The sequence below is a fragment of the Euleptes europaea genome, chromosome 7 (assembly GCF_029931775.1).
Source record: "Euleptes europaea isolate rEulEur1 chromosome 7, rEulEur1.hap1, whole genome shotgun sequence".
Taxonomy (NCBI): domain Eukaryota; kingdom Metazoa; phylum Chordata; class Lepidosauria; order Squamata; family Sphaerodactylidae; genus Euleptes; species Euleptes europaea.
The window spans coordinates 98776506-98803880 of NC_079318.1; the positions used below are offsets into that span (position 1 = coordinate 98776506).

General features: G+C 44.8%; 2 protein-coding genes across 2 annotated transcripts in view; both read right to left on the reverse strand.

The window, feature by feature from the left end:
- The window catches only part of LOC130480597 (cathepsin K), a 243663-nt gene that overhangs the window by 152135 nt on the left and 64153 nt on the right, over window positions 1-27375 (reverse strand). The gene's annotated exons all lie outside the window — the stretch shown is intronic.
- On the reverse strand, window positions 4955-26078 carry HORMAD1 (HORMA domain containing 1). The gene is made up of 13 exons (XM_056853203.1): window positions 26046-26078; window positions 23157-23301; window positions 21601-21664; window positions 20755-20791; window positions 20603-20623; window positions 20471-20497; window positions 16232-16299; window positions 14844-14995; window positions 12606-12853; window positions 12379-12442; window positions 11504-11580; window positions 9001-9084; window positions 4955-5035 (listed from the first exon to the last, which is right to left on the reverse strand). Exons 1-13 carry the CDS (start codon window positions 26076-26078, stop codon window positions 4955-4957), a joined length of 1101 nt encoding a protein of 366 aa, XP_056709181.1.

The following is a 27375-nucleotide window of genomic DNA, read 5'->3' on the forward strand; positions in this document are numbered from 1 at the left end:
AGCCCCAACTTTACTTCCTGGTTCAACTAGGAAAGGAAGGAGGCGGGGGAAAGAGAGATCACAACAAGCAGTAACATTTGGGCTTCCTGGTTTCCCCGGGAAACCTACCCTGGCGCTTCCCCGCTCGACCAATGAGAAGACTCCCTGTAAGGCAGCCCTCCAATGAGGTCCCCCGGAAGGCGGGTCTCTGTTGCAACAGCCAAACTTGCCCAAGGGGGAGCAAATAACAATTAGCAAGGGGAGGGATTTGTTTTTGCTTGCTGGACGGCGGGGGCAGCCAATGGGGAGCGAGAGAGTGGCTGTCCTCCTGGCCTGGCCACCAATGGGCTTGCGCCAGAAGCGGTGGGCGCTGGGAACGTGGGCTTTGTTTGCAGCGAAAGGAAGGAAGTGATGGCTATTTTTTATTTTATTTTTGCAGTCGGCGCGTGTGTGCGTTTACTTGGGAGTAAATCTCCCTGGCTGTGCTAAGGGATTACTCTCACCACACAGGTTTGCAAAGGTTTGCAGCCTAGGGTTGCCAGGCTCCCGGTGGTGGCTGGAGATCTCCCGGAATTATAACGAGTCTCGAGGTTACAGAGATCAGTTCCTCTGGAGAAAATGGTTGCTTTGGAAGGTGGACTCCATGGCATTATGATTATGGCTCCATGGCTGGATGGCCATCTGTCGGGAGTGCTTTGATTGTGGGGTCCTGCATTGCGGGGCGAGGGTTGGGGTGACTTGGAATATGGGGGGGAGGTAGTTGTTAATTTCCTGCATTGTGCAGGGGGTTGGACTAGATGACCCTGGTGGTCCCTTCCAACTCTATGATTCTATGATTATTACTCCACTGAGGTCCCTCTCCTCTCCAAATCCCTGCCTCCCCAGGCTCCAAAATCTCCAGAATTTCCTAATCCAGAGCTGGCAACTAGGTAGGTACTAGCTGGAGAGCGCCTGCCATTACAACAGATCTCCAGCTGATAGAGACCAGTTCCCCTGGAAAAAATGGACGCTTTGGCAATTGGACTCTATGGCATTGAAGTCCCTCCCCTTGCCAAACCCCGCCCTCCTCAGGCTCCACCCAAAAAACCTCCCACCGATGGCAAAGAGGGACCCGGCAACCCTACAACTAGTGCAGCCCCAACTTATGCATCTCATAGGGAAGGAAGTTCCACTCTGCACTTGCTTGCTCTAGGGTTGCCAGGTCCCTCTTCGCCACCGGCAGGAGATTTTTGGGGCGGAGCCTGAGGAAGGCAGAGTTTGGGGAGGGGAGGGACATCAATGCCATAGAGTTCAATAGCCAAAGCGGCCGTTTTTCTCCAGGTGATCTGATCTCTATCAGCTTGAGATCAGTTGAACTAGCAGGAGATCTGCTGCTACTACCTGGCAGTTGGCAACCCTAGCTTGCACCCAAGAAAAAATGCCCAGGGTTTGATTGCTCTTGTGTATAGAAACATAGAGCCTCCAGGATCATCTAGTCCAACCCCCCTGCAACAACACAGGAAATTCCCAACTACCCCCCACACATAACCCTTCAGTGACCCCCTACTCCATGCCCAGAAGATGGCAAAATGCCTTCCAGGATCCCTGGCCAATTTGGCCTGTAGGAAAATTTATTCCTGACCCCATAGTGGCGATCAGCATTGCCCTGGGCATGTAAGAAACGGCCATGAGAACCAAGCGCCGACGCAATCCTTCCTGCTCTCCCTCTCATGATCTGCCTAAGTTCATAGAATCAGCCTTGCTATTAGATGTGAAGCCCACCACTTCCCGAGGAAGCCTGCTCTACTGAGGAACCACTCTGTTATGACAGTTGGCAGCTTTCCCCAGCTCTGCCCTATGCATTTTGAGACAGAAGGGCTCTACTTAAAATGAGTGACAGGAATGCCCATTGGAAACAGCTGGAGTATGGGTGTTCCCCTCATTTGTTCCAGTAAGGGAAAGGGGAGGGGTTGTGGCTCAGTGGTAGAGCCTCTGCTTGGCATGCAGAAGGTCCCAGGTTCAATCCCCAGCATCTCCAATTAAAGGGATCTAGGCAACCAGGTGATGTGGAAGACCTCTGCCTGAGACCCTGGAGAGTTGCTGCTGGTCTGAGTAGACAATACTGATTTTGATGGACCAAGGGTCTGATTCAGTAAAAGGCAACTTCATGTGTTGCGAAATCTGTGCACCCCCTTGCTCAGGACATAAGAAAGGCCCTGCTGGATCAGACCCAGGCCCATCAAGTCCAGCAGTCACACAGTGGCCAACCAGGTGCCTCTAGGAAGCCCACAAGCAAGACGACTGCAGCAGCACCATCCTGCCTGTGTTCCACAGCATCTCATATAATAGGCATGCTCCTCTGATACTGAAGAGGATAGTTGCGCATCATGACTAGTATCCATTTTGACTAGTAGCTGTGAATACCCCTCTCCTCCATGAACACGACCTCTCCCCTCTTAAAGCCTTCCAAGGTGGCAACTATCACCACATCCTGCGGCAGGGAGTTCCACAATTTAAAGTAAGCCCCCTCCCCCGCACTGAGGTAGTTTGGGGCAAAACACTTTCAGATGGCTAGCCTGTTCTCCAGTAAAAGAGCAAAATTTGAGTCCAGGAGTGAAGTGCCCCCCCATTATCGTAGAGTCCAATGAGAACAATGAGGGCAAGGAAGCTGGTGTGAGCTTACGGCTTGCTTTATTGGCCAAGAAGTCATAAACCGGGTGAGCCAGGATCCAGACAAACAGCTCTGCAATCCTGCCACACCGAAGCAGGGCAAATGCAAGACATTTTATAGACATTTGACATTCCAATACAACGATACATTTTCTTAACATCCAATGTTAGCTTGTCAATGCAACGTCATTAGTTTCTACAGCTCGCGCGTGAGCCTTGCTACAATTATGAATGGAGCTTATCTTATTGAGCAGGAAGTGTTCTGATGCGAAAGTTACGTTTCCAGCCCTTGAAATGAGTGTGTGCCTACGTGTTTGGTGCTAAAGGAAAGGGGGGGCCACTGGGGGAGCGGCTTCTGTGGTTCTGTTTGAAAGCAGCTTATGCGTGTAGCTTGCGTGTATATCTGAATGATTACTCAGGTATGATTACTCAGGCACAAAAGGAACAACAGATTTTCAAGAGTCAAAGCTCTCTTTGTCAGATATGCAGATGATGAGAGGGAGGGCACCTTGGCCATCTTCTGGGCATGGAGTAGGGATTGCTGTGTGTGTGTGCGGGGGGAGGTAGTTGTGAATTTCCTGCATCATGCAGGGGGTTGGACTAGATGACCCTGGTGATCCCTTCCAACTCTATGATTTTATATGTGTCTCTTGGAAGCTCATACCTTGAAAATCTAAGGTGCTTCTGGACTCGAATCTAGCTCAGGCTACACACCAGAGGTGGGCTGAGAGTTGTGGCCCGGTGAGCCTAAACTTAAATCTGGGCGCTTCGGGCACAGATCCCCCAGCCCATGTCTGGTTTGGTCTGTCAATATCTGTTGGATCAGAAGGCAGGTATGGGAGAGGAACTAGATCAGGGGTCTCCAGTGCAGTGCCCATGGGCGCCATGGTGTCTGCCAACACTTTTACCGCTGCCCACCAAGTGCTTTTAGAAAGTGGGCGAGGCTTTCGCCTAGCAAGACTGATGATTGACTATTGGAGATTTGATTGACTTGTACAGATTTTAAAAAAACGTTGCTTTGCATGGTGTAGTGGTTAAGAGCAGTGGTGTAGGGGTGTAGTGCCAGCTTGTGTATAAAAATCGGGCAAGGGAGACAGTAGCTTTTATTGGGCCCTTCTTTTCTTCAAATGTAGTTCTCTGTCCCTACTGATTGTAAGCCATTTGGAGCAGGGATCTGTCTTTCTGCACTTACGTCGTGAAGTATCACTTGCGATTGTGTTGTGTGTGTGTGTATCAATATGTAAGCTTTTGAGTTACACAGAACAATTCCTCAGGCTGAATGTTCAAGAAATTTGGCCATTTTTGTCAGCCGAGGGCTGTTGAGGAATAAGCTCCTGAAAAATGATACTGGGGTCCGGATGCACCTCTTCCTCCTGCTGTTCCCAGTGCAATTTTCCACCCATATATTATCCGCTGATAGATTAGAATCCCAACAATCTGCTGTTGTGCAAACTTCTGAGCCATTTCCTGACTTCCACACACAGTATTTTTGAAATCTGTACGGCTGGAACAGATTCGGAGTGCACCAAAAGTGCACCCAGTGGAGAGGGAGGAAATCAACACGATGCATTTAAAACAAATAGCCTGAAAAGTGGTGACTTGTTCAAATTGTAAATGTTTTATTGTGGGCTGTAAAATTGGAAGGTCTAAAACAGAAAGCATATGCATTTGTAGAGCTCTATAAACATTTCATTGCAAATCGATAAGTTCTTAAGTCAAAATAATACTTCCATTATGATTCAAGAAGTATACAGGAAAATTGTTAACTTTTTTGTTCTAAATAAAGAAAACCAAGACAATGATAGTTTTACAAATTAGTTATTGTCTCCAGTCTGGAGAATGGATGTTGTGCCTGAGTAATACAGTGTTATTTTCTTCACTAACAATGGCTCTAACTCTGGCACGTCCAGGGCTGATTTAAATGTCATGCTGGGCATGCAAGAGGAATTTAATTGCATGCCAATCCGTGTGCCTGGTGCCACATACAATTGATCCCCAAGGTGGGCACATTTTATGTGTAGCAGCTGAGAGCCCAGGTTAAAGCAGCAGTGAGGCAGATCTCTGAGCAGCAGTTAGTTTATTTACAGCAGCTTATTTTCCCCAGGCAGGCTGATATAAATGAAACCTGGGTCTTTCTTGATTTGAGTTTTGCGTGCCTCTGAAATCCAAAGTCTGTACTTTTGACTGTGAATAAAAGACACTGAAGAATACTTTAGGGCTTTAAGCAGTTTAAAAGAATTACTCCTTTCAAAATGTCAAAAGACTTGTTACAGTTAGACAAAACTTTCCGGAACAAAGTGGAAATAAAACATCAAGAAGCTACCATCTAAAACTGCTCCTTGGGTTCACTAAATCTTCTCCGCTTAGGACCCGAATCTTGACTGGAAGAGAATTCAAAATTATAGACCTAATAAAATAAAGATAACAAAAACAGACTGTTACAGAGCATACTACACTACGAACAAACCACTGTGTCGATCAAATAGTTGCTGCTAATAAAAAGAATTTAAAATGCTCAGATACAGAGAACAAAGAACTAAGCAACATCCTTGCTGTTCTGATGCAATGACACTGTCTAGCCATTCATCTATGATGCCGCGCCACCGAGTGAGACCACGCAGGAACTTGGTACTCTAATGGAGCGCAGTTATAAATCATTGGTTCCCAAAATGCGAGGCAGGCATCCCATGGAGGTATGGGGTGGTTGCCAGGAGAGGCATAAACCCTGCCTTCACACTCTACCCCCATTCATTTCCCCCTCTCTGCGTGTCTCAGATGTAAGCTCTGCCACCGAGATGCCAAATCACTTCTGGAAGCTTGTGCAGAATCTTCCTATTTATCATAGGATTTTGATTGGGGGGAGGAAGGAGTTGTTGTCTCTGGGACCTAATTAAAGAGCAACTAGCTTGCTCCAGGTAAGCAGGGAGAGCTGCAACCTACTTTCCCTTGATTGATTTGTCTCCAGACCTAGAACCAGGGAGAGTGTAACCTTACTTTGTGAGCCGCTTGGAGTGACTCAAACTTAGATTTGCTCCGTTAAGGTGTAGTTCTGCATTTATGGGAGATTTGTCCTGAGAACAGTCCTAGATGGACAGCTGATTTTTTCTTTCAACAGAAAGAGGTGTCCATGTGGCATAAACTTCACGCAGATAAAACTTTTTTGACTCGAGTGTAGGACGGAAAAATACAAAAAAAGGTTATGTGCTGTCAACTTGTTGGGAATATACAGTCTGATTCAAATTAAAGGTCTATATGAAATTAACTTCACTGATATTGATAGAATTGGTTCTGAATACTGAAGGAGGATGGAATTATTCATTAAAACATTTATAGCCTACTTGTCCGGGGCGGGGGGAAGGGGGAGTGTTCAGACGGCTTGCCACCATAAAACAAACTGCAATCTAAAATGCAGCCAGGTATAAACACAGAAGCAATTAAAATTATTTCAGTCGCAGAATAAAACAAATTTGGAGCAGAAGTGGGTTAGTAAAGCTCAGACAAAGGCAAAATAAAAAGGCTTTGCCTGGCCTTCAAATGCTGAGAGCAATGACATCCGGCAGAGCTTTCTAGGGAAGACAGCAAAGATACAGTGCTACCACCAAGAAGGCCCTCTCTCTGGTCCTATGAGCCAATGTAGTACAGTGGTTAGAGCAGTGGACTGAGGCCAGGGGTGCCTAGGTTCAAATCCTTCAACACGGCTATAAAGCTTGCTGGGTTACCTTGGGCCAGTCACTCTGTCTCAGCGTATCCTACATCATGTGGTTTTTGTAGGGTGAAAAATGCCTGTTTCTTTCTGGGAAAAGATAGTGTATGAACTTACTGGCTTGCCTGATCTCAAGCTGTGCCTCTTCTGTATTTCTTTAGGACACTTTGCTGCTAACTGGTTTTTGCCGTCTTCCAAACCACCCTGTACAGAGACAGAGGAACTGTTAGCTCTAGAAGAGAGGTCTGCAGATAGCTATTAAGGAGCACACTGTGCATCCGTAGGCTGTTTGTCTTCCTCGGTGTGTGTTAAAAATTAATGAAGGCGTCTTAAGAGTGGCGACAGTAAGGGCAAGCCTTACTTTTGTCATGACGACCTATGATTTACGTTCCCCACTGTAAATTCTGAAGGGCATTTCCTAAGTTGCTGATTCCACCGGAACCATCCTCATAATGCTTACAGGTGAAAATGTATCTGTCAGTAAAGGAACCAGGAGCACACCATTTGTACAACAGCTTGTTTTTGTAACAACTCAGTAGAACACTGTAAAGGGCAGAAACCGTTGTGCCAGTAAGGTAAGGTTGCCCACTTCAGATTGGGAAATTTCTGGAGATTATGGGGTGGATCCTGTGGAAAGTGGGGTTTTGGGGAGGGACGGGACCTCAATGGGGCATAATGCCATATAGTGCACCCTCCACAGCCGTGATTTTATCTAGGGGAACTAATCTCTGAAGTCTAGAGATCAGTTATAATTCCAGGATGGCAAACCTGGAGGGCAAACCTACAGTAGGGTGATGATCTGGTGATGCTCCCTCAGAAGTAGGGTTGCTAACCTCCAGGTACTAGCTGAAGATCTCCTGCTATTACAACTGGTCTCCAGCCAATAGAGACCAGTTCACCCGAAGAAAATGGCCACTTTGGCAGTTGCTCTAACAGCCCATTCCTGAGAATTGGGCCAAAACTCTTTAGGAGGCGGCGTAACCTCGCCGCCAGCGTAAATGCGTGTAATCACGTGTTTACACAAATTCACGCCAGCGGCAAGGCCAGTCCCTGCAGTGGCCGAGCGCCGCAGGACTGCACCTGCCCCCTCTGCCGGCACGGCCTCTCTGTGGCGCCGGCAACGGCATGGAGAGGCCACGCCTGTGCAGGGGGGCATTCCGGGGGCAGCCTGGGGGGAGGAGCCGCTGCTTGGTTGGCTTCTTCATCACTGTCGGCCAGCCCCAGTTAAACAAAAAAAGCCACAAAACGTCTTTTTTTTGTTTAACGGAGTCAGGGAAACGGCTTAGGAAGAGGCGCTGCTGCTCCTCTTCCCTGCCGTCCCCGTATGCCTCAGCTCAGGAATGGGATGTATGGCATTGAAGTCCCTCCCCTTCCCAAACCTTGCCCTTGTGCTGGCCCACTAGGGCGGGGTGCTCCTGTAGCAGCACGGTGCTCTGAAGAGGCCTGCAGCAAGCGGGGCAACAGGCTGGGGTTTCTGAAGCCGAGGCTTCTACAGCTGGCAGCTGTATTAATTGGGAATGGGAGTAATCACTCAGTCCAGTAACAGTCCAAGGTCAGTCAGGGTGAAAGGCAATCCGTCAGAGCGAAAGGCAGAGTCAGGGTCGGGCTGGTCCAAGGTCAGGCAGGGAGTCCAGAAGAATTCAGGGTCGAGAAAGCAGTCCGAGTTGATACAGCGTCAGCCAGACTGGAGTGCCGCAGGTTCGCCACGCGTTGCTTCCACAGATTCTGCTGGCTCAGCCTTCCTAAATACTTGCAGCTGTCTGAGGGAGGCAGCTTCTGTAAAGACTCACTCACTATCTTCATGGCTGTCTCGGTTCCTTCTTTGTTGTTCCAACCTGACTGAACGCCGGCGTTGTTCTGCCAGGACCCGGCCCATTTTCCTTTGACGAGTCCCAGGAGACATCTGTTCCTCATGGTCTCCCGGCTCCCTGGGCAGCTTCCTTGATGTTCCTGGGTCGGCCGGCGTCTGGTCTTCTTTAGGCTGCTCTGTAGCCGGTGACTTTAAGGTATGTCTTGGCAATACATCGTCATCAGCTGTTTTCTCTGTCAGTGTGGGTGGGGAAGGAGGACTCTGTCCCTGGATCTGGTCTCCGTCAGAGTCTGAATCTGTTGTCAGGCAGCCTCTGACAGCCCTCCTCAGGCTCCGCTCCAAATACCTCCTGCAGGTGGCGAAGAGGGACCTGACAACCCTACTCAGAATCCATAACAGAAGATCCATGGTGAGGCCATGGTGTGAAATGATGTAGCCAAGGGATGTTAATTGTTCCCGGTGAAATTCACATTTAGACACCTTAGCATAGAGTTGATTGTCTCTGAGACACTGTAACACTTCTCTGACAAGAGCGACATGCTCGTCCATGGAATTAGAGTAAATAAGAATATCATCAAGATAAACTACCACACCCCGGTACAACAAATCATGGAGGATCTCGTTAATGAGTTGCATGAAAACCCCCGGAGCCCCCTTTAATCCAAAAGGCATCACCAGAAATTCATACATTCCAAAGCAGCTGGAAAAGGAAGTGAGGGGTTCGTCCCCGTCACGAATCCGGACTCGATCATAAGCTTCAACCATACACTGGGAAGGGCTGAAAACCTGAAAGCATTTGACTTTGTTATGATCTTTGGACAAAATGTTTTTCTTGTTCATTTAAAAATAAGACACTAACTTCATAGCGTTGAAATATCCTTCCACTTCGAGTCTTGCCCTCAGATACTTTAAGATGTGAAGTATTGTTTATTAGATGTTCTACCTAAAAACAGTCAAACAAATAATAGAAAAACATTATTTCTTGGACTGCAAACCTAAAGACAAGTTTCTTTTCACTTTCTTTTCTCTCACAGTGTGAGCCCATCTTCTAGCTTTGAAATTAAATCAACAGATAGACTGACCAGGGATTTAAATGTCTTCAGACAGCTTGTGTGTCCTTCATGCTTTTGTTTAAACCAGGGGTCGGCAAACTCATTAGTCAAAAGAGCAAAATATCAACAACGATTGAGATTTCCTTTGAGAACCAAATTTCTTAAACTTAAACTATATAGGTAGGTACACTGTTTATTAACTTAATAAACTAATTACAGTTTTCTTAATTAAACTATAGGTACACTGAATAAAACTTGATATCATACTTAATAGTGATCTTATTTATTGATAAAAATTAAATTGTAAGACCCTGCCATTTTCCCCTCCCTGTCTGGAGTCCTCGTCTGGAGGCCTGGTCTACCGCCATAAAAGCCTATTGGTAGACCTGGCCTCCAGCTGAGTCCCATTGGGAGGCCAGGTCTACCCACTGGCTTTCTTGGCAGTAGACCTGGCCTCCGGAGGCCCATAGAAGCCAATGGGTAGACCTGGCCTCTGAAGGGGGACTTTTTCCCCTCCTCGGAGTCCAGGTCTACCGCCAAGAAAGCCAGTGGGTAGACATGGCCTCCCAATGGGACTCAGCCGGAGGCCAGGTCTACCAAAGGAAGCCCGCCCTGCCCAACAGCTGATGGGGGGGCAGGAACCACCGAGCCGCCTGCCCAGCAATCGCGTGGCTAGAGGGGAGGGGAGGCTTTAGCCTCCCAACCATTGAGGGCAAGGGAAAGGGGGACCCGGCCATTCTCCACGGCGGCGGGGGAAGAGACAGCGTGCCCGCTCGCCTGCTCTCTCGGGCTCTCTCTCTCTCAGGCGTGCCGGCTCTGCAGCCAGGCTGCCGGCGCAAGCAGGCGCGAGAGCAGGGGCACTGAACCAAGTTCGGAGAGCCGCACTCAAAGGGCCAAAGAGCTGCATGCGGCTCGGGAGCCACAGTTTGCAGACCCCTGGTTTAAACCTTTCCAGGTATATTTATATAAATAAAAGTTCAATGCTTTATTGTTGTTTTTTAATTAGGGTTTTGTTGAAGTTGAAAAACTGCTCCAGCAAGGAGAGCTATGCACAGCACTTATTTTGAAGTTTGTGACCTTAGTCTACCCTTCTCCTTGCTGGAGCAGTTTTTCAATTTTAAAAAAACCTTCATTTAAAAAAAATAAAGCAATGATTTAACTTTATTTATATAAACATACTAGGAAAAGTTTAAATAACAGCATGAAGGACACATGACCTGCCAGTGGTATTCAGAAACATAAAACATTAACACGATTAGAAATAAAATTATAAGACATAAAATGGGTAAAATACAATGGTCACTAAAACAAGGCAGTTGCCAAATGACCAGCCAACAGTGCAATCCTAAGCAGAGTTAAACCCTTCTAAGTCCTCTGCAGTCAATGGGCTTAGAAGGGTGCAACTGTGTTTAGTACTGCGCTGCCAAACCACCCCACCCCATTACATAAATAATTTAAAAGAATCAACAGTACTTTGCTTGACGCCTAAAATATATCAAAGATGTCATCAGGGGAATCTCTCTCAGCTGTGGTTTTGCTAAATGGGGTGGAACATCTAGATTCGAGTCGAGTAGCACCTTAGAGGCCAACAGCATTTCCAAGGGTATGAGCTTTCGAAAGCCAAAGCTCCCTTCGTCAGATACAAGCAGGAATGAGATCCCCAAGTCCTTTCCTACTTGTATCTGATGAAGGGAGTTGTGTCTCTCAAAAGCTCGTATCTCTGAAAATCTTGTTGGTCTCTAAGAGTGCTAGTAGACTCGAATCTAGCTGTTCTACTGCAGGCCAGCATGGCTAACCACCTGAAAATATCTAAATGGGATGAAATCACCAAATAGGCCCTCTTTTCCATGGCCATCTGCCCAACATCTGCACATAGGAGCCTCCAAGGAACATCTCAACAGCTGGGCAGATTCATATGGAAATTTCTGCTGCAAGCAATCTCCCCACCTCGAGCAGCCCTGAAAAATATTGGCTGTTTACATTGACCGCCACTGAGTGCACTTCCAAAGTGGCTCCACTGAATGTACCCTATAAGTTATATATACACCAGCAGCGAAGAACACCATGTTACCAAGGCAATATGGCTAAGACAAGTTAATTGTTTTATTTTTCTTTATCTTTGAAAACAGGTTTAAAGTTGGTCACACAGCATTAGTATAAGCTATATGTATGTAATGCAGGTAATTTTTGGGCAAATTGTCATGTTACACTGCCAGTGCTTTTGCAGCTAGAACACTGTTAAATCCAGAAAGCTCTGATGAGAAATGTAAAAAAGGAATGTTAGAAGAAGAAAAAAATCCAGCTTTATACCTGAGAATTATCGATAGACAAATTTTGGCTTTCTTCTATTTTCATAGCGTTATCTTCTTCACATGTTAAATTGAGTTCTGTGAATGTTGAAAGAATTTTGTAAAATTATTTTATCATTGATCTAACAACAGTTTATTTTTCTGGACATAATTTACAAGTAAGTATATTTTAAAAATGGGGTTGATTGAAATATTGCTATATTGGGAAGGCTCTAGTCCTCTCTATTCTTGGAGTAGAAAGTAGGCTTCCCATAGGATGTGTAGGCAGTTGCTAGGGAACACATTAGGGTTGCCAACCTCCAGGTGGGGCCTGGAGAACTCCCAGTATTACCACTGGTCTCCAGACAACAGACATCAGTTCCCCTGGAGAAAACGGTAGCCTTGGCCAGTGGATTCTATGGCATTATACCCTGTCAAGATCCCTCCCTCCCCTAAACTCTGCTCTCCCCAGGTTCCACCCCCCCCAAATCCTGGTATTTCCCAACCCAGAGTTGGCAACCTTAGAATGCATAAATAATTCCTTTGCCTCTTAATTTTATTTTAATAAAATATTGGTAAACAAAATGGATCATAAGGGATTTTCACAGGGCTAGGATCCATCCTGTTTTACTTTGCAGCATTTTTTTTTACGTCCATAATCTTTCTGTAAATAAAAGGAAGTAGGGGGGAAATCTTTTGCAAAGTTCTTCTTGAATCCTGCAATTTAAAAATATTTAAGCCATTTATTTTAGTCTTGTATGCAATCATAAAATCCTAACAAAGAATCAAAAAATTTTAAGTACAGTGACCGAAACAACTTTATAAGGTAAAGTGGACAAAGTGTGGTGGCTGTTGTATATTGGAATAAAAGCAGTTTTATATACGTAGGTTTTCTACCTCTAATGTGCAAAGCCGCCTCATTTTTTTGCTCCCTCATTTTATTTTCTGTAATGAAATCCTCCTGTGTAAAGAACACAAACAAGGACAATGGCAACACAGCTGAATGTTTTGTTAAGACTTATAGATGGGTAGTGAAGACAATGATCTTTGAAAAGGCCAGATCATAAAATTTAATGATAACAATTTAATAAATCAAAATAAAATATACATATTTAAATCCTTACGTCTGTGTTGTGGTCCTCCTGTCCTTCATTGAGCTGCTGTGCCTTTGGAGGTGTCAACAAATCACTTTGCTTTAGTATGGCCCTGTCAATGTTCTCCATCCGGTCCTTCTCTGTGGTCACTTTAACTTTCAGCATATGAAAAGGGGTGGGGACCTCACCCACATTTAGATATATAGGCTCCCCTTCAAATACCATCTCTTCACAATCACCTTCTTTGAAACCAGGCGGCTGATAGTCCAATGGGGTAACTGAAAAGAAAAGCTGGTTTTCAAAGTATTTTGCATACATAGTAGGAAACATTTGTTTCATTGCCTGTGTTACGTATCATCAAGTTGCTTCCAACTTATGGCAACCCTATCAAGTAATGACCTCCAAAATGTCTTGTCATTAACATTCTTGCTCAGGTCTTGGAAACTGGAGGCTGTGGCTTCCTTTATAAAGTCAATCTATCTCATGTTAGATCTTCCTCTTTTCTGGCTGCCTTTCCCTTTCCCTAGCATTATTGTCTTTTCCAGTGAATCTTGGCATCTCTTGATGTGCCCAAAGTATGAGGGCCTGTTTAGCTAATTCACCATTCGGGAGGGACTGTGGCTCAGTGGCTTGGCATGCAGAAGGTCCCAGGTTCAATCTCCAGTTAAAGGGACTAGGCAGGTAGGTGATGTGAAAGACCCTTGCCTAAGACCTTAGAGAGCTGCTGAGTAGACAATACTGACTTTGATTGACCAAGGGTATAAGGCGGCTTCATGTGTACCTTCTAGAGAGAATTCAGGCTTGATTTGATCTAGAATCATAGTGGGGGAAGGGGCCATACAGGCCATCTAGTCCAACCCCCTGCTCAATGCAAGTCCTGCCTAAAGCATCCCTAGAACCCATATGTTTCATTAGCTATATTTGACATGTTTGTTTTGAACACTGGTGAGTTTCTCAGCTACAGGTACTTCTGGAGGAGACTATCTAGATCAATCTGGCTTCCTTTCTGGACATGGCTGGGACTGCCAACCTTCATGTGGGGCCTGGAGATCTCCCAGAATTACAACTGTTCTCCAGACTACAGAGATCAGTTCCCTTGGAGAAAATGGCTGCTTTGGAGGGTGGCATTGCAGCCCACTGAGGTCCCTCCCCTCCTCAAACCCTGCCCCTCTCCAGACTCCACCCCCAAATCTCCAGAAATATCCCAACCCAGAGGTGGCACTGGAAGTGCCTTGATTGTCCTGACTGATGATTTTGTCTTCTGACAGGGCAATTACATCCCTGTTGGCTCTCCTCAATCTCTCAGTGCCTTTTTAATACCATCATCTATGGTATCCTTCTGAGCTTTCTGATAGGAAATGAGCCCCAGAGGTACCGTTTTGCAATGGCTCTGATCTTTGCTGGGGGAGAGGTTTCAGATGATGCTAAAGGACTTTTGTTCTGCCCCTTGCCTTAGATTAACATCTGCATGAAATCACCAGGAGAGAGTAAACTGCCATTTATATTCAGGCTCTTAAAGAGTTCCGTCTGATTCCAGGGAGGCAGTGAATGTACTTAAGTGGTGACTGGAGGCAACAAAGGACTGGATCAGGGTGAATAATAAACTGAAATGTAATCCTGATAAAACTGTGAACTGGGCTTAAAGCTGACACAGGAATAGATGGTGTAGCCTGCACTGGGTACAGCTGGATTTCTCCTGACAGAGGTCTGCAGTCTTTCCTTGGATAAACACACTGGTAACATCCAGGAATGCCATTATGTGCCTTTGAAAAAGGTCTGGAAACCTTCCAGTGATGAAGCATTCGGGCAGCAGCTGGAATGTTACCTGGCACCACCTGCAGCGAACACGTGACCGCCAATTTTACCAACGACACTGGCTTCCGGTATTATTTATTTACTTATAGTCCGCTTTTCTCACAGGGACTCAAGGCAGATTACACAGAGTTAGTCAAGACAATTGACACAACGGGACATTCGATAAACAAAGCACTAGGATTGTAGAAGTCTGGAACCCACCAGAAATCTAAAACGTAGAACTGAAGCATGGCATAAGTAGTAACGTGACACATTAAGAAGTGCAAAAATTACATAATAGAATCCTACTTACAGTAAAATATACACAGCAGTATAGACCATAGTCCTTAATCATTTGTCCAAGTACGTTTGTAAACCATTTTGTACAGCGCAACCCTATTACCTGTGCAAAAAGGCCCTCTAGAAAGGTGGCATATAAAATAAACAAAACAGTATTAAGATCTGAAATGATACCTTCATCATAATAGAAGAGTTTCATTGTCAGACAGACATCATCAGGTAGAGGACCCAAATTTTGCATAAGAACATAAATCTTCCTTAGCAGCAAGATGCTTGCTTTCTTTGTATCCGCACATGTGATGTTGGAATTGTCCCCTTGATGTTTACTAGAAAAGAACAAAACCTCCATTGATGGTCATGCACAGCAACGGCAGCTGCTTCCCCCTGTACAGAAGTGGTATGAGGGTTGCCAACAAGCTGGAGTGGAAATGTGCTGGCCCTGTAATGGAGGCTTAAAGTTCAGAAATATGCAGTTGAAGCTTTTCATGGCATGAAGGTAAATTAAAATCCCATGAAGCCTCTATTGAGGGGGCTCAACACTTTTTCCTCTAGGTTGTTGGCAACCCCAGGCGGAACCCGTCATACCCAACCTCCAAGCTCTGTGCTCGGACTTTGCCCCAGCTCCCCCCAGGCAACCTCCTCCTATTTGCGCTGCTGATCATTACCACAGAATCATAGAGTTGGAAGGGACCACCAGGGTCATCTAGTCACATGGGCATCCCGTACACCAAGACGATCTCTCTCTCTCTCTCTCTTTTTGTTTTTTTTTGCCGTCAAGTTACAGCTGACTTATGGTGACCCAGTAGGGTTTGCAAGGCAAGAGACATTCAGAGGTCATTTGCCATTGCCTGCCTCTGTGGCACAACCCTGGTATTCTGTGGAGGTCTCCCTTCCAAATGCTAACCAGGGCCGAACCTGCTTAGCTGCTGAGATCTGATGAGATCAGGCCAGCCTGGGGCTATCCTGGTAAGGGCCTACATAAACAAAAAAGCCAATCCCTCCACTGTTGGCCAAGCTTCAGGGAAGGGTTGGGACAACTGTAAACAAATCAATAGAAGAAGTGCAGAAAGTGAGATACTGCCTTTCCAGGTACAAACCCCAGCAATGGAGTTTTATTTAATTTGGGACCAAGTACCTGCTATTCCTGGTATGTCCTGAGACATATCCCAGGGCAAAAAAACAAAAAAAAGTTAGCACTGACATTTGCTAAGAAAGAGCTCCCTCAGTATTTAAAACTATTTAAATAGACAAACTTTGGAAGGGAAATCTATGTTTGTATGGAGGCTGTTGGACTCTTGAGTATCTGTAGAAATATTTGATAGCATTTCCTCTACTATAACACCTTCTGTTAAAATGCTGCTAGAGACAAGCTCAAAGTGTTACTGAACATGTGTTATACAGCCACAAAAAGGAGATGAGTAATGTTTCCTTAGTGAACAGGGCCGTGTTAACATCCCATTCCTAGAAGCAAAGAACACATTTTTTGTTTCATTATTATTAGAATAGGCCACTAGAGAAATGTCTCCTAAAACTGAAGAATGAAGGGAGAAAAACAAGAATACCTTACAAAATCCATCTCTGGTCCTTTGTCAGTGTATTTGAACTTAAACTGGTAGCATTCTGTAATTGTCTAAATACAAAACACAGTAGTCACGTAACTAACATAAAAGTTAGGAAATTCCAAATAATGCAAAATACAGTTTTATTTTGCCATGTCCAAGAAATAACATTGGTGACATATTATTTTTAATGGGGTGGTTGCTGCGCATCTATTCTGCTGAGCCTGTTATATCAGGGGAAGGCTCCTTATGCTGGGGAAAAAAACACTACTGTTAGCAATTGGATATATGGGACCAAACCCTTGGTATTTAAATGAACCAACAATATAGGCAATTAATATTGCAAGCACTGGGTTGGGATCTCATGGACAGCCAATCCTGGATGGTCACTACCAGTCCATCCAAGTGTAGATTTAAACCTCAAGCTAGCCATTTGGGTCGATGATTGCCTAAACCATTCACTTGAGCGACAAGGAAGCTCCACTTTTGCACTCCTTTCCACTCTGAGAACAGATCCTCTGATAAACTGCAATCCCGTGCAAATAGGAGTGCACAATACCCTGGAGTTGAGCACTGATCTATTGGATTTGAGTACTCAACCAGTGCATGGATCTGGTGCTGATGACATTAGCTGCCCATTCGCCATAGTCGGTTGAAACACGTGTGTGTGTAAAGTACCGTCAAATCGCAGCCGACTTATGGGGTTTTCAAGGCAAGAGACTAATAGAGGTGGTTTGCCAGTGCCTTCCTGTGCACAGCAACCCTGGTATTCCTTGGTGGTCTCCCATCCAAAGACTAACCAGGGCTGACCCTGCTTAGCTTCTGAGATCTGACGAGATCAGGCTAGCCTGGGCCATCCAGTTCAGGGCTGAAACAGGTATACTTGAACCAAAATGAACGGGAATATATTTCAGTACTGATTTTAATTTGATGCTCAGTGCACAGACTCAATTATGCATGACTCTGACAGTCTCATGAATGGAGCTTCCAGAACTTTTCTTGCTTTAACTATCGGGAGGGGGGGGGGTGTTGACCCTATTAAGACCAGGACAGCAGTTTGAAAGAAAGGGGGATTTAATCCTCTCCAACCACAATATTTTCCAGCCTGAAATGGCCTTGGTGGGACACTGTTTGCTATGCTGGGGAAACATACTGGTGCTACTATAGAAACCTGCATATCTACCCCAGTGCTGCAGACATAAGGTTGCCAGATCCCTTTTCACCACCAGTGGGAGGATTTGGGGCGGAGCCTGAGGAGGGCAGGGTTTGGGGAGGGAAGGGACTTCAATGCCATAGAGCCCAATTGCCAAAGCAGCCATTTTCTCCAGGGGAACTGATCTCTATCGGCTGGAGTTCAGTTGTAATAGCAGGAGATCTCCAGCTACTACCTGGAGGTTGGCAACCTTTGGCAGACAGGAGATCCCTAGGGCTATTTCAGATTGGGAAAATGACACATTGGGAGGTAGTGTTTGTGGAGGTTTAACCTCTGTTCCCTTCATGCTGTAGTCCCAATCCAAATTGGGGCCTCTTGCCTCTGATTTTTACTCAAAAATGCTGGAAATGATGTCCATGGAAATGCATGTTGCAACCCGGTTGCACATAATTAAAGTTAGTAGAATCATTCAGTTCATGTAAACTGCATGGTGAGGAGAGGAAATAAAACTTTTACGCTGCAACTTCGCAAAATTCATATTCTTTTATATTATCACATCATACGGATAAGTGGTGACACCTTGTGGCTGGTTACTTTATTATTTTGTATGCTAAGGAACAAGCGTCTGAGTCACAACTTGAAGACTATTGTCCTCTTGATCCCAAATAATGAAAGCAACAAGATGTTGATGGAATATACTGCCTTATCCATTAAGATTTTTTTTCAAGCACTTAACAAAGTGATGGTGTTCTTATGGAGTCAAAGGTTTCGGAAAGCAGAAATACAATACAGTGTTAGGGGGAGACAGGATATATGAGTGCAACTTAATGCATTTATATGTTACCCATAAATATATGTTATTAGTTTCACTAGACTCAAGGGTTCGTTTGACAGTAGCCACAATCAGGCCCACCACAAGCATCCACATTTATGTGGGTTTTTTTTAGCAAAGAGATCCAGAAGGAACCAGGAAATTACAGGCCAGTAAGCCTAATGCCTATCCCAGGCAAATTAGTAGAAATTGTAATCAAAGACAGAATTATTAGGCACACTGAGAAACAAAGTCTGCTGGGGGGGAAATCAGCATGGCTTCTGCAGAGGGAAGTCCTGCCTCACCAAACTTTGGAGTTCTTTCAGAAAGTGAACAAGGATGTAGATTACGGTGACCTAGTAGACATTGAGCCCTGACCTGGATGGCCCAGGCTAGCCAGATCTCAGAAGCTAAGCAGGGTCAGCCCTGGTTAGTATTTGGATGGGAGACCACCAAGGAAGTCCAGGGTTGCTATACAGAGGAAGGCACTGGCAAACCACCTGTTAGTCTCTTGCCTTGAAAACCCCATAATTGGTCGCCATGAGTCGGGTGCGACTTGACGGCACTTTACACACACAGTAGACATTGAAGGAGGGGCTGTGGCTCAATGGGACAGCATCTGCTTGGCATGCAGAAGGTTCCAGGTTCAATCCCCGGCATCTCCAGTTAAAGGGACTAGGCAAGCAGGTGATGTGAAAGACCCCTGCCTGAAACCCTGGAGAGCCGATGCCGGTCTGAGTAGACAATACTGACTTTTATGGACCAAGGGTCTGATTCAGTACAAGGCAGCTTCATGTGTTCATGTGTATACTTGGCCTTTAGAAAGGCTTTTGACAAGGTACCTCACCGAAGACTCCAGTAAGCTTAGCAGTCATGGGATAAGAGGACAGGTCCTCATTTGCATTAACATTGGTTAAATGACAGGAAGCAAAGAACAGGAATAAAGGGACAGTTTTCCAATGGAGGGAAGTAAGCAATGAGATGCCACAAGGATCAGTACTGGGGTTGGTGCTATTTAATTTGTTCACAAATGATCTGGAACTGGGCATGAGCAGCATAATGCCCAAGCCTGAAGATGACACAAAACTATTCAGGATGGTGAAAACCAAGTCTGACTGAAGAGCTCCAAGAGGATCTCCCACAAGCTGTATGTGGGCAACAATGCGGCCAATGAAGTTTCGTGTAGGTAAGTATAAGGTGATGCTCACTGGAACAAAAAATACCAATGGGGTCTGAGTTTGCTGAGACTGAAGAGGGGACCTTGGGGTCACAGTGGATAGCTCAATGGAAGTGTGCTGCAGCAGTGGAAAAGGCTATGGTTGGGATTATTAGGAAAGGGATTGAAAATAAAACTACCAATATTATAATGCCCCTGTTTATATCTATAGTGAGGCCTTATTTGGAACACTGAGGGCAGTTCTGGTCACCGTATCTCAAAAAGGACATTGCAGAGCTGGAAAAAGTACAGAAGAGGGCAACCAAGATGATTAGGGAGTTATAGCATCTTCCCTATGAAGAAAGGCTGAAGAGTCTGGGACTTTTCAGTTTAGAATAGAGGCAACTAAGACTATGGTAGAGGTTTATACAATTATGCACGGGGTGGAGAGAGTTGACAAAGAGAACTTTTCCCTTCCTCTCCCAAAATATTAGAACTCAAGGGGATCCAATGAAGCTGATGGGCAGTAGATTCAGGATGGACAAAAGGAAATACTTCTTTACAGAGCAAGTGATAAAAAATTCACTGCCAGAGGCACAGTCAGCTTTAAAAGGGATTAGACACATTCATGGAGACAGGTCTATCACCTGCTACCCTAGCCACAGTGAATAAAGGTAACCTCCGTATTCAGAGGCAGAAGAAGAATTGGTTTTTATATGCCGGCTTTCTCTACCACTTAAGGAAGCATCAAACCTGCTTACAATCACTTTCCCTTCCCCTCCCCACAACAGACACCCTGTGAGGTAGGTGGGGCTGAGTGAGTGTGACTAGCCCAAGGTCACCCAGCTGGCTTCATGTGTATTCAGTCTATGAATACTAGTGCCAGGAGGCAACAGCAGCAGAAAGTCTCGGCCTCCATGCCCTGTTGTTGGCTCTCTAGAAAAACTGGTTGGCCGCTGTTTGAGACAGGATTCTTGACAGGATGGACTCCTAGTCTGATCCAGCAGGGCTTTTCTTAAGTTCTTATGCACATGCTTTCATAAGAATTTCAGTGGACAGTTCAATCCAATATGAAGTATGTGTAATTAAAAATCTTTGAATGCAACATTATCTTAAACATACCTGAGGATCCTCCTGATTGGTGTAGACCTATATTTAGAAGTAAATAATATAATTAGGACAACTCACAGTCAAATACAGCAGAATCAATACTGATTTATTTCGATGTAACAACATATTCTTTTAAAAACTTACTGCTAAGACGATCAACCTGAGCTGAGTAAAAGAAAGAGAATTAAAAACATAATTAGAAATTAGAGGTATTGCTCACTGTCTCTAACAAGTACAACCCCAGCTCAGTCTACGTACACAGTGTCTCACTATTAAAAAAAACATATCCAACTTACATATCTTTTCTGCAGTGCATCATAGCAGCCTAACATCCTGTAAAAAGAAAACAATATTGCTACCTCATGCAAATTTCTGTATTTATTTTTAAAATCAAAACATGCATAGAATCATAGTGTTGGAAGAGCAGGATCCATTGAACAATTTTCCATCAAGTCCTTAGCATCAGAACATTATTATTAATAACAGTAATAATAATAATAAATATTGTTATTATTTAAATAATAAGAACATAAGAAAGGCCCTGCTGGATCAGACCAAGGCCCATCAAGTCCAGCAGTCTGTTCACACAGTGGCCAACCAGGTGCCTCTAGGAAGCCACAAACAAGACGACAAATAGTGGTAAATATTATTTATCATACTGAAAGCCAAGGAGAATGTGGCCCTGGCATCCTGTACCATTTAATGTGTCATGTGAATACTGATGCTATACCTCAGATCTTTCTGGTGGTTCCAAACTTCTAAAATCCTAATGCATTGTTTATTGATTCTCCCATTTTGTTGATTATACTGACTCACTATGTGTAATCTGTCTTGAGTCCCTGTGAGAAAGGCGGCCTATAAATAATGCAAATGAATGAATGAATGAATGAATAAATTATTTGTATGGACTCAGCAACTGCATTCACATTCACTTGGAATGAAATGCTGGATTGAAATGCTGGATTTAATAAACAAGTATAAATGGCTGTTTATTTCAGGATACACGTGATTGTGACCACTGAGTGTAGTTCTCAGACCACTGAGTATTAGCTACTCTTGCCATATTGATCTATACATAAGGCTATCATCAACCAACATCTAATGGGGTCCTATCCACCATTTAAAAATTACAGTGTACATACCATTTCACTAGCTGAGCAGAGCTTGGACAATTTTTGTCTTCCCTCAGTATTTTCACACAAAGGTCTTAAAAGACACAAGCAAAACAAGATCAGCTTTGGAAACCAAATCTACCACATGGGATAAAAATATAAAAGGCCATTTTTCCTGATTTTTACAGCCCAGAAAGGAATAAAGTTCTGTTGATCAAAACAGTTTGATTTACATCAAACTGCAGGGAGGGGATGTGGCTCAGTAGCAGAGCATCTTCTTGGCATGCAGAAGGTCCCAGGTTCAATTCCTGGCATCTCCAGTTAAAGGAACTAGGCAGGTAGGTGATGTGAAAGACTTCTCTGCCTGAGATCCTGGAGAGCCGCTGCCAGTCGGAGTAGACAATACTGACTTTGATGCACTGAGGGTTTGATTCAGTATAAAGCAGCTTCATGTGTTCATGTGTACATCATTAAATAGGGTTGCCAGGTCCCCCCTGGCCACCAGCAGTGGATGGGGGGGATAGGGTTACCAGCTCCAGGTTGGGAAACTCCTGGAGATTTGGGGGTGGAGCCTGGGAAGGACTTAGGGTTGCCAGGTCCCTCTTCGCCACCAGCGGGAGGTTTTTGGGGTGGAGCCTGAGGAGGGTGGGGTTTGGGAAGGAGAGGGACTTCAATGCCATTAGAGACCAATTGCCAAAGCGGCCACTTTCACCAGGTGAACTGATCTTTGTCGGCTGGAGACCAGTTGTAATAGCAGGAGATCTCCAGCTAGTTCCTGGAGGCTGGCAACCCTAGAAGGACTGGAATCTCACTGGAGTACAATGCCATAGAGTCCACCCTCCAAAACATCTATTTTCTCCAGGGTACCTGATCTCTCTCATCCCCTGTAATTCCAGGGGATTCTCAGGTCCCACTTGGAGACTGGCATCCCTAACATTAAAGATTTAGCTTATGCACAGATACTTTTACAAATATAATTTTGTGGTCTCTTTTAGAGATCTATGGTAGCCAGCTCAAGATTGGGAAATTCCTGGATATTTAAGGGAAGATCCTGGGAAGGACAGGGACTGAGCAGGGTATAATGCTGTAGAGTCTGCCCTCCAAGTCAACCATTGTCTCCCGGGGAAACTGATCTTTATAATCTCCAGGACCCACCTGAAGGTTGGCAACCCAAAAAGATCCTACTGCAGCTTTATCAACCACCTTATAGACATGTGTATGAAGTGGGCTGTAATTCACAAACGCTTAAACTTGAGATATTGTTAGTCCTCAATATGGTTGCCAGGTCCCTCTTTGCCACCAGCGTGAGGTTTTTGGGGTGGGGCCTGAGGAGGGAGAGGTTTAGGGAGGGGAAGGACTTCAATGCCATAGAGCCCAATTGCCAAAGCAGTCATTTTCTACAGGGGAACTGATCTCCATTGGCTGGAGATCAGTTGTATTAGCAGGAGATCTCCAGCTAGTACCTGGAGGTTGGCAACCCTAGTCCTCAAAGTGTCAGAAGACTCCTGTTTGTTTTTGCTGCAGTAGCCTACAGCTGTCCTTTTGGAATTATATAGACAGTGTATTCAAAAAGGAACATCCATTACCATCTAGATATCTTGTTCCATATGCACATTCTGGAAAGATCCCTCTTAGATAAGTAATGCAGGATACAGCTATTGCCAGCAGTCTCTTCACTAATACTAGCGATTGCTGCTCAGTTGATATCTTGTTAGGGAATATCACTGCACTCTAAAACGTAAAGGAGAAATAATTCATCTTGCTGGAGAACAGGTGGTTTATGTGAGCTAGATTTTTTTATATTACCTTGACATGTTCTTGCATTAATAAAATTAAGAGAATACAAACAATGATGGAACAGTCAGGGTCACTTTAAGAACTTAGGCTGAGTTTACACATGCCACACTTAAAAGATGGTTGTTGGTATGCTGCATGTGTGAACAACAGAACACCTGTTCTACATGCACAAACATCAGACTTCTGACGTGGAAAAATAAGTCAATTTGTGAAATCAGAATGATGCAGCTTCTGGGTTTCTGGCCTGATTGATGGTCATGCAGAAATACTAACAACTGCACTGCAACCTTCCAGTACATTACAATAGCTCTGGTGTTATTGGGGTTAATTTAAAATAAATGTTCCTAGATCTCGAGGCGCCTGAGACAATGAAAAATGGGATGGAATAAACAAGGAGTGGCATTAGGGTTGCCAGCTCCAAGTTGGAAAATACCTAGAGATTCTGAGAGTGGAGCCTAAGGAGAGTGGGGTTTGGGAGGGAGGGACTTAAAATTCCATAGAGTCCACTTCCAAAGCAGTCATTTTCTCCAGGTGAACTGATCTCTGTCGGCTGGAGGTCAGTTGTAATAGTGGGAGATCGCCAGCCACCACCTGGAGGTTGGCAACCCTAAGTGGCATGTCCAAATTCAAATGGATGTCTCAAAACTTTGAAAGGGTTCAACTTCTTTTTCTGTATGGAGTATTATAGAATACATGCAAATTGCCCACTAAGGCTGCAATCCTGAGAAAACTTTCCTGGAAATAAGCCCCACTGAATGAAGTGGGACTTACTTCTGAGTAGCCCAATTTAGGATTGCCCCTCAAGGATTGTTTGCCATTCTCCTTGTTACTGAAAATCACATGTGAAGAATAGGTACCTAAATAAAGCAACTGGAGCAAAGGGAAAATGCTGCTGTTAGCATACCTGATCCATAGTCAGGATCCAACCCCTTGTCCTAAGCAGAATACCTTTTCACACATTCTGACGCTTGCCTTAATATGTTGCAATCTCAAATGCATCATATAAAATAGAGCAAATTACTGACACAGGTCTCGGGTTGCCAGGTATGCCCTGGCCACTGGTAGAGGATGGGGGGTAGGGTTGCTGATCCAGGTTGGGAAACTCCTGAAGATTTGTGGATGCAGACTGGAAAGGACAGGGACCTCAGTGGGGTACAATGCCACAGAGTCCACCCTCCAAAGCATCTGTTTCCCCCAAGGGGCCTGATCTCTCTATATGAGCTATAATTCCTGAGGAGATGAGCTATAATTCCTGAGGATCCCCAGGTCTCACCTGGAGGCTAGCATTCCTACGTCAGAAATTGCACCCTCTTCCAGGAAAAGTATCATAGCAAGAGGAGGACTAGCCAGGCTCCAGAGAAGAAGCAGCCCCAAGAGAACCCTCTGCTCACCCACGCCAATTTCTTCCCCAAGCAGTTGTCTAGATGGCACAGTCAGGAGGGTATCCATATACCACAGGAGCTCGGCTGGCTGCTGCTGACCATCAGCAGTGCTGGAGACAACAGGCATCGTCTCCAGGAACTGTGCCACAAGCAGCTAGGTCTCAGTCAAGCACTTCTGGTAGTGCCATTGTCCATTGTCTGGGATCTGACTGGCAGTGGTGCAGAAGAAACCCATTCCTCACATGTTGAACCAGTGTCCTCTGATACTGGGATAGGGGGTAGCCTCAATCACTAAATGGAACCTCCATGTTCAGAGGCAGTAATCCTTGCAATGGGGGGCAACAACAGGGATTGGCTTTGGATTCTGTGCCCTGCTTGTGGGCCTTCTCTCAGCATCTGATCAGCAGCCACTGAGTGAAATAGGATGCTGGACCAGGTGGCCTGTTGGTCTACTCCAGCATGGCTGCTCTTATAGAAGGAAGCCATAGGCATCCCATGCGTGGGGTGACAAAATATCTTGAGCTGGCTCTGTGCTCAGCTGCTAAACCAAGGGCAAAGGAACCGTTGCCAGTCAGGGGGCCAAGGGCCGTACCATCATGGCATTGCTTCTATCCAAGTGAGAGCAGCAGCGGTGGAGCACCAGCCTGGGCCTCATCCGAGAAAGGCTGACAAATTTAGCTCCTTCCCCTGCCATTCCTCCTTGTCTTTTTAGTTTGCAAGCCTTAGGATTGCCAGCCTCCAGATTGTGGCTGGAGAGCTCCTGCTATTACAACTGATCTCCAGGCGACAGAGATCAGTTCACCTGGAGAAAATGGCTGCTTTGGAAGGAGGGCTGTATGTAGGGTTGCCAGGTCCCTCTTCACCATCGGTAAGGTTTTTGGGGCAGAGCCTGAGGAGGGCAGGGTTTGGGGAGGGACTTCAATGCCATAGAATCCAATTGCCAAAGCGGCCATTTTCTTCAGGTGAACTGATCTCTATCAGCTGGAGATCACTTGTAATAGCAGAAGATCTTCTGATATTAACTGGAGGTTGGCAACCCTAACTCTATGGCATTATACCCCATTGAAGTCCCTCCCCTCCCCAAACTCTTACCTCCCCAGGCTCCATCCCCAAAATCTCCAGGAATTTCTCAACCCGGAGCTGGCAACCCTAGCGAGCCTGTCTCTCTTGATGGATGAGAGCCGTTTTTGAGAGACAATGGTCTGAAAAGTGGGATATGAACATAATAAATAAAATGGCTACAAAAGCCATAAAATCTGAGTACAGGGATAAATAACAGCAAGGAATGGACCCTACCAATGAAGTTCGTTGCTTCTGTGCCATCGCCATATTGTCACTTCTTTCCTAATGTGTTATTTCTGTGACCTGTGAATGAAACAGTTGCATCAGTACATATTCAATTCTGGAGACAAATTCCTTCTGGTATGGAAACTATTTTTTAAAAATCTGAGTATATAAACTACATAGATAGGTAGATATCCCAAGCATTCTACCTTTTCTATTTCTTATTATATGATATTAATCAAAACAAAACATGAGACAAATGACGAAAAGAACTGGGATTACTACAAATGATAATAGAAGGACTCATGCCAAAGTCTCCTTTAGAAATAACATAATAAACATATAATAAGAAGCATATCATTACTTGGAAAAAGATTTTTTAAAATCAGTAATAAGTACAAGAGTAGGCAATATATGGTAAGTGTGTGTGTGTTAAGTGCCGTCAAGTCGCTTCCGACTCATGGCGACCCTATGAATGAAAGTCCTCCAAAATGTCCTATCTTTGACAGCCTTGCTCAGATCTTGCAAATTGAAGGCTGTGGCTTCCTTTATTGAGTCAATCCATCTCTTGTTGGGTCTTCCTCTTTTCCTGCTGCCCTCAACTTTTCCTATCATGACGGTCTTTTCCAGTGACTCTTGTCGTCTCATGACGTGACCAAAATACGACAGCCTCAGTTTAGTCATTTTAGCTTCTAGGGTCAGTTCAGGCTTGATTTGATCTATAACCCACTGATTTGTTTTTTTGGCAGTCCACGGAATCCGTAACACTCTTCTCCAACACCACATTTCAAAGGAATCTATTTTCTTCCTATCAGCTTTCTTCACTGTCCAGCTTTCACACCCATACATAGTAATAGGGAATATGATGGCATGAATTAATCTAGTCTTGGTGGCCAGAGTCACATCCTTACACTTCAAAATCTTTTCTAGCTCCTTCATGGCTGCCCTTCCCAGTCTCAATCTCCTTCTAATTTCTTGGCTGCAGTCTCCCTTTTGGTTGATGGTGGAGCCAAGGAATAGAAAGTCTTGAACAATTTCAATTTCCTCATTGTCAACCTTAAAGTTGTGTAATTCTCCTGTAGTCATTACTTTTGTTTTCTTGATGTTCAGCTGTAGTCCTGCTTTGGCACTTTCTCTTTTAACTTTCAGCAATATATGGTAAGATAAATAATTAAATTATATAAATCGCCACTGCACAACACTATTTATATTCGTCCCTGTATGTAGATGGTTTCTCAGGTAGTTTAAGTAAACTATTATAGTATTGCTTATTAATTATTGAATTATATTTCTACTGTGAGTCAAGCTCAAAATGTATTACTTTACAGTGATATTCCAAGCA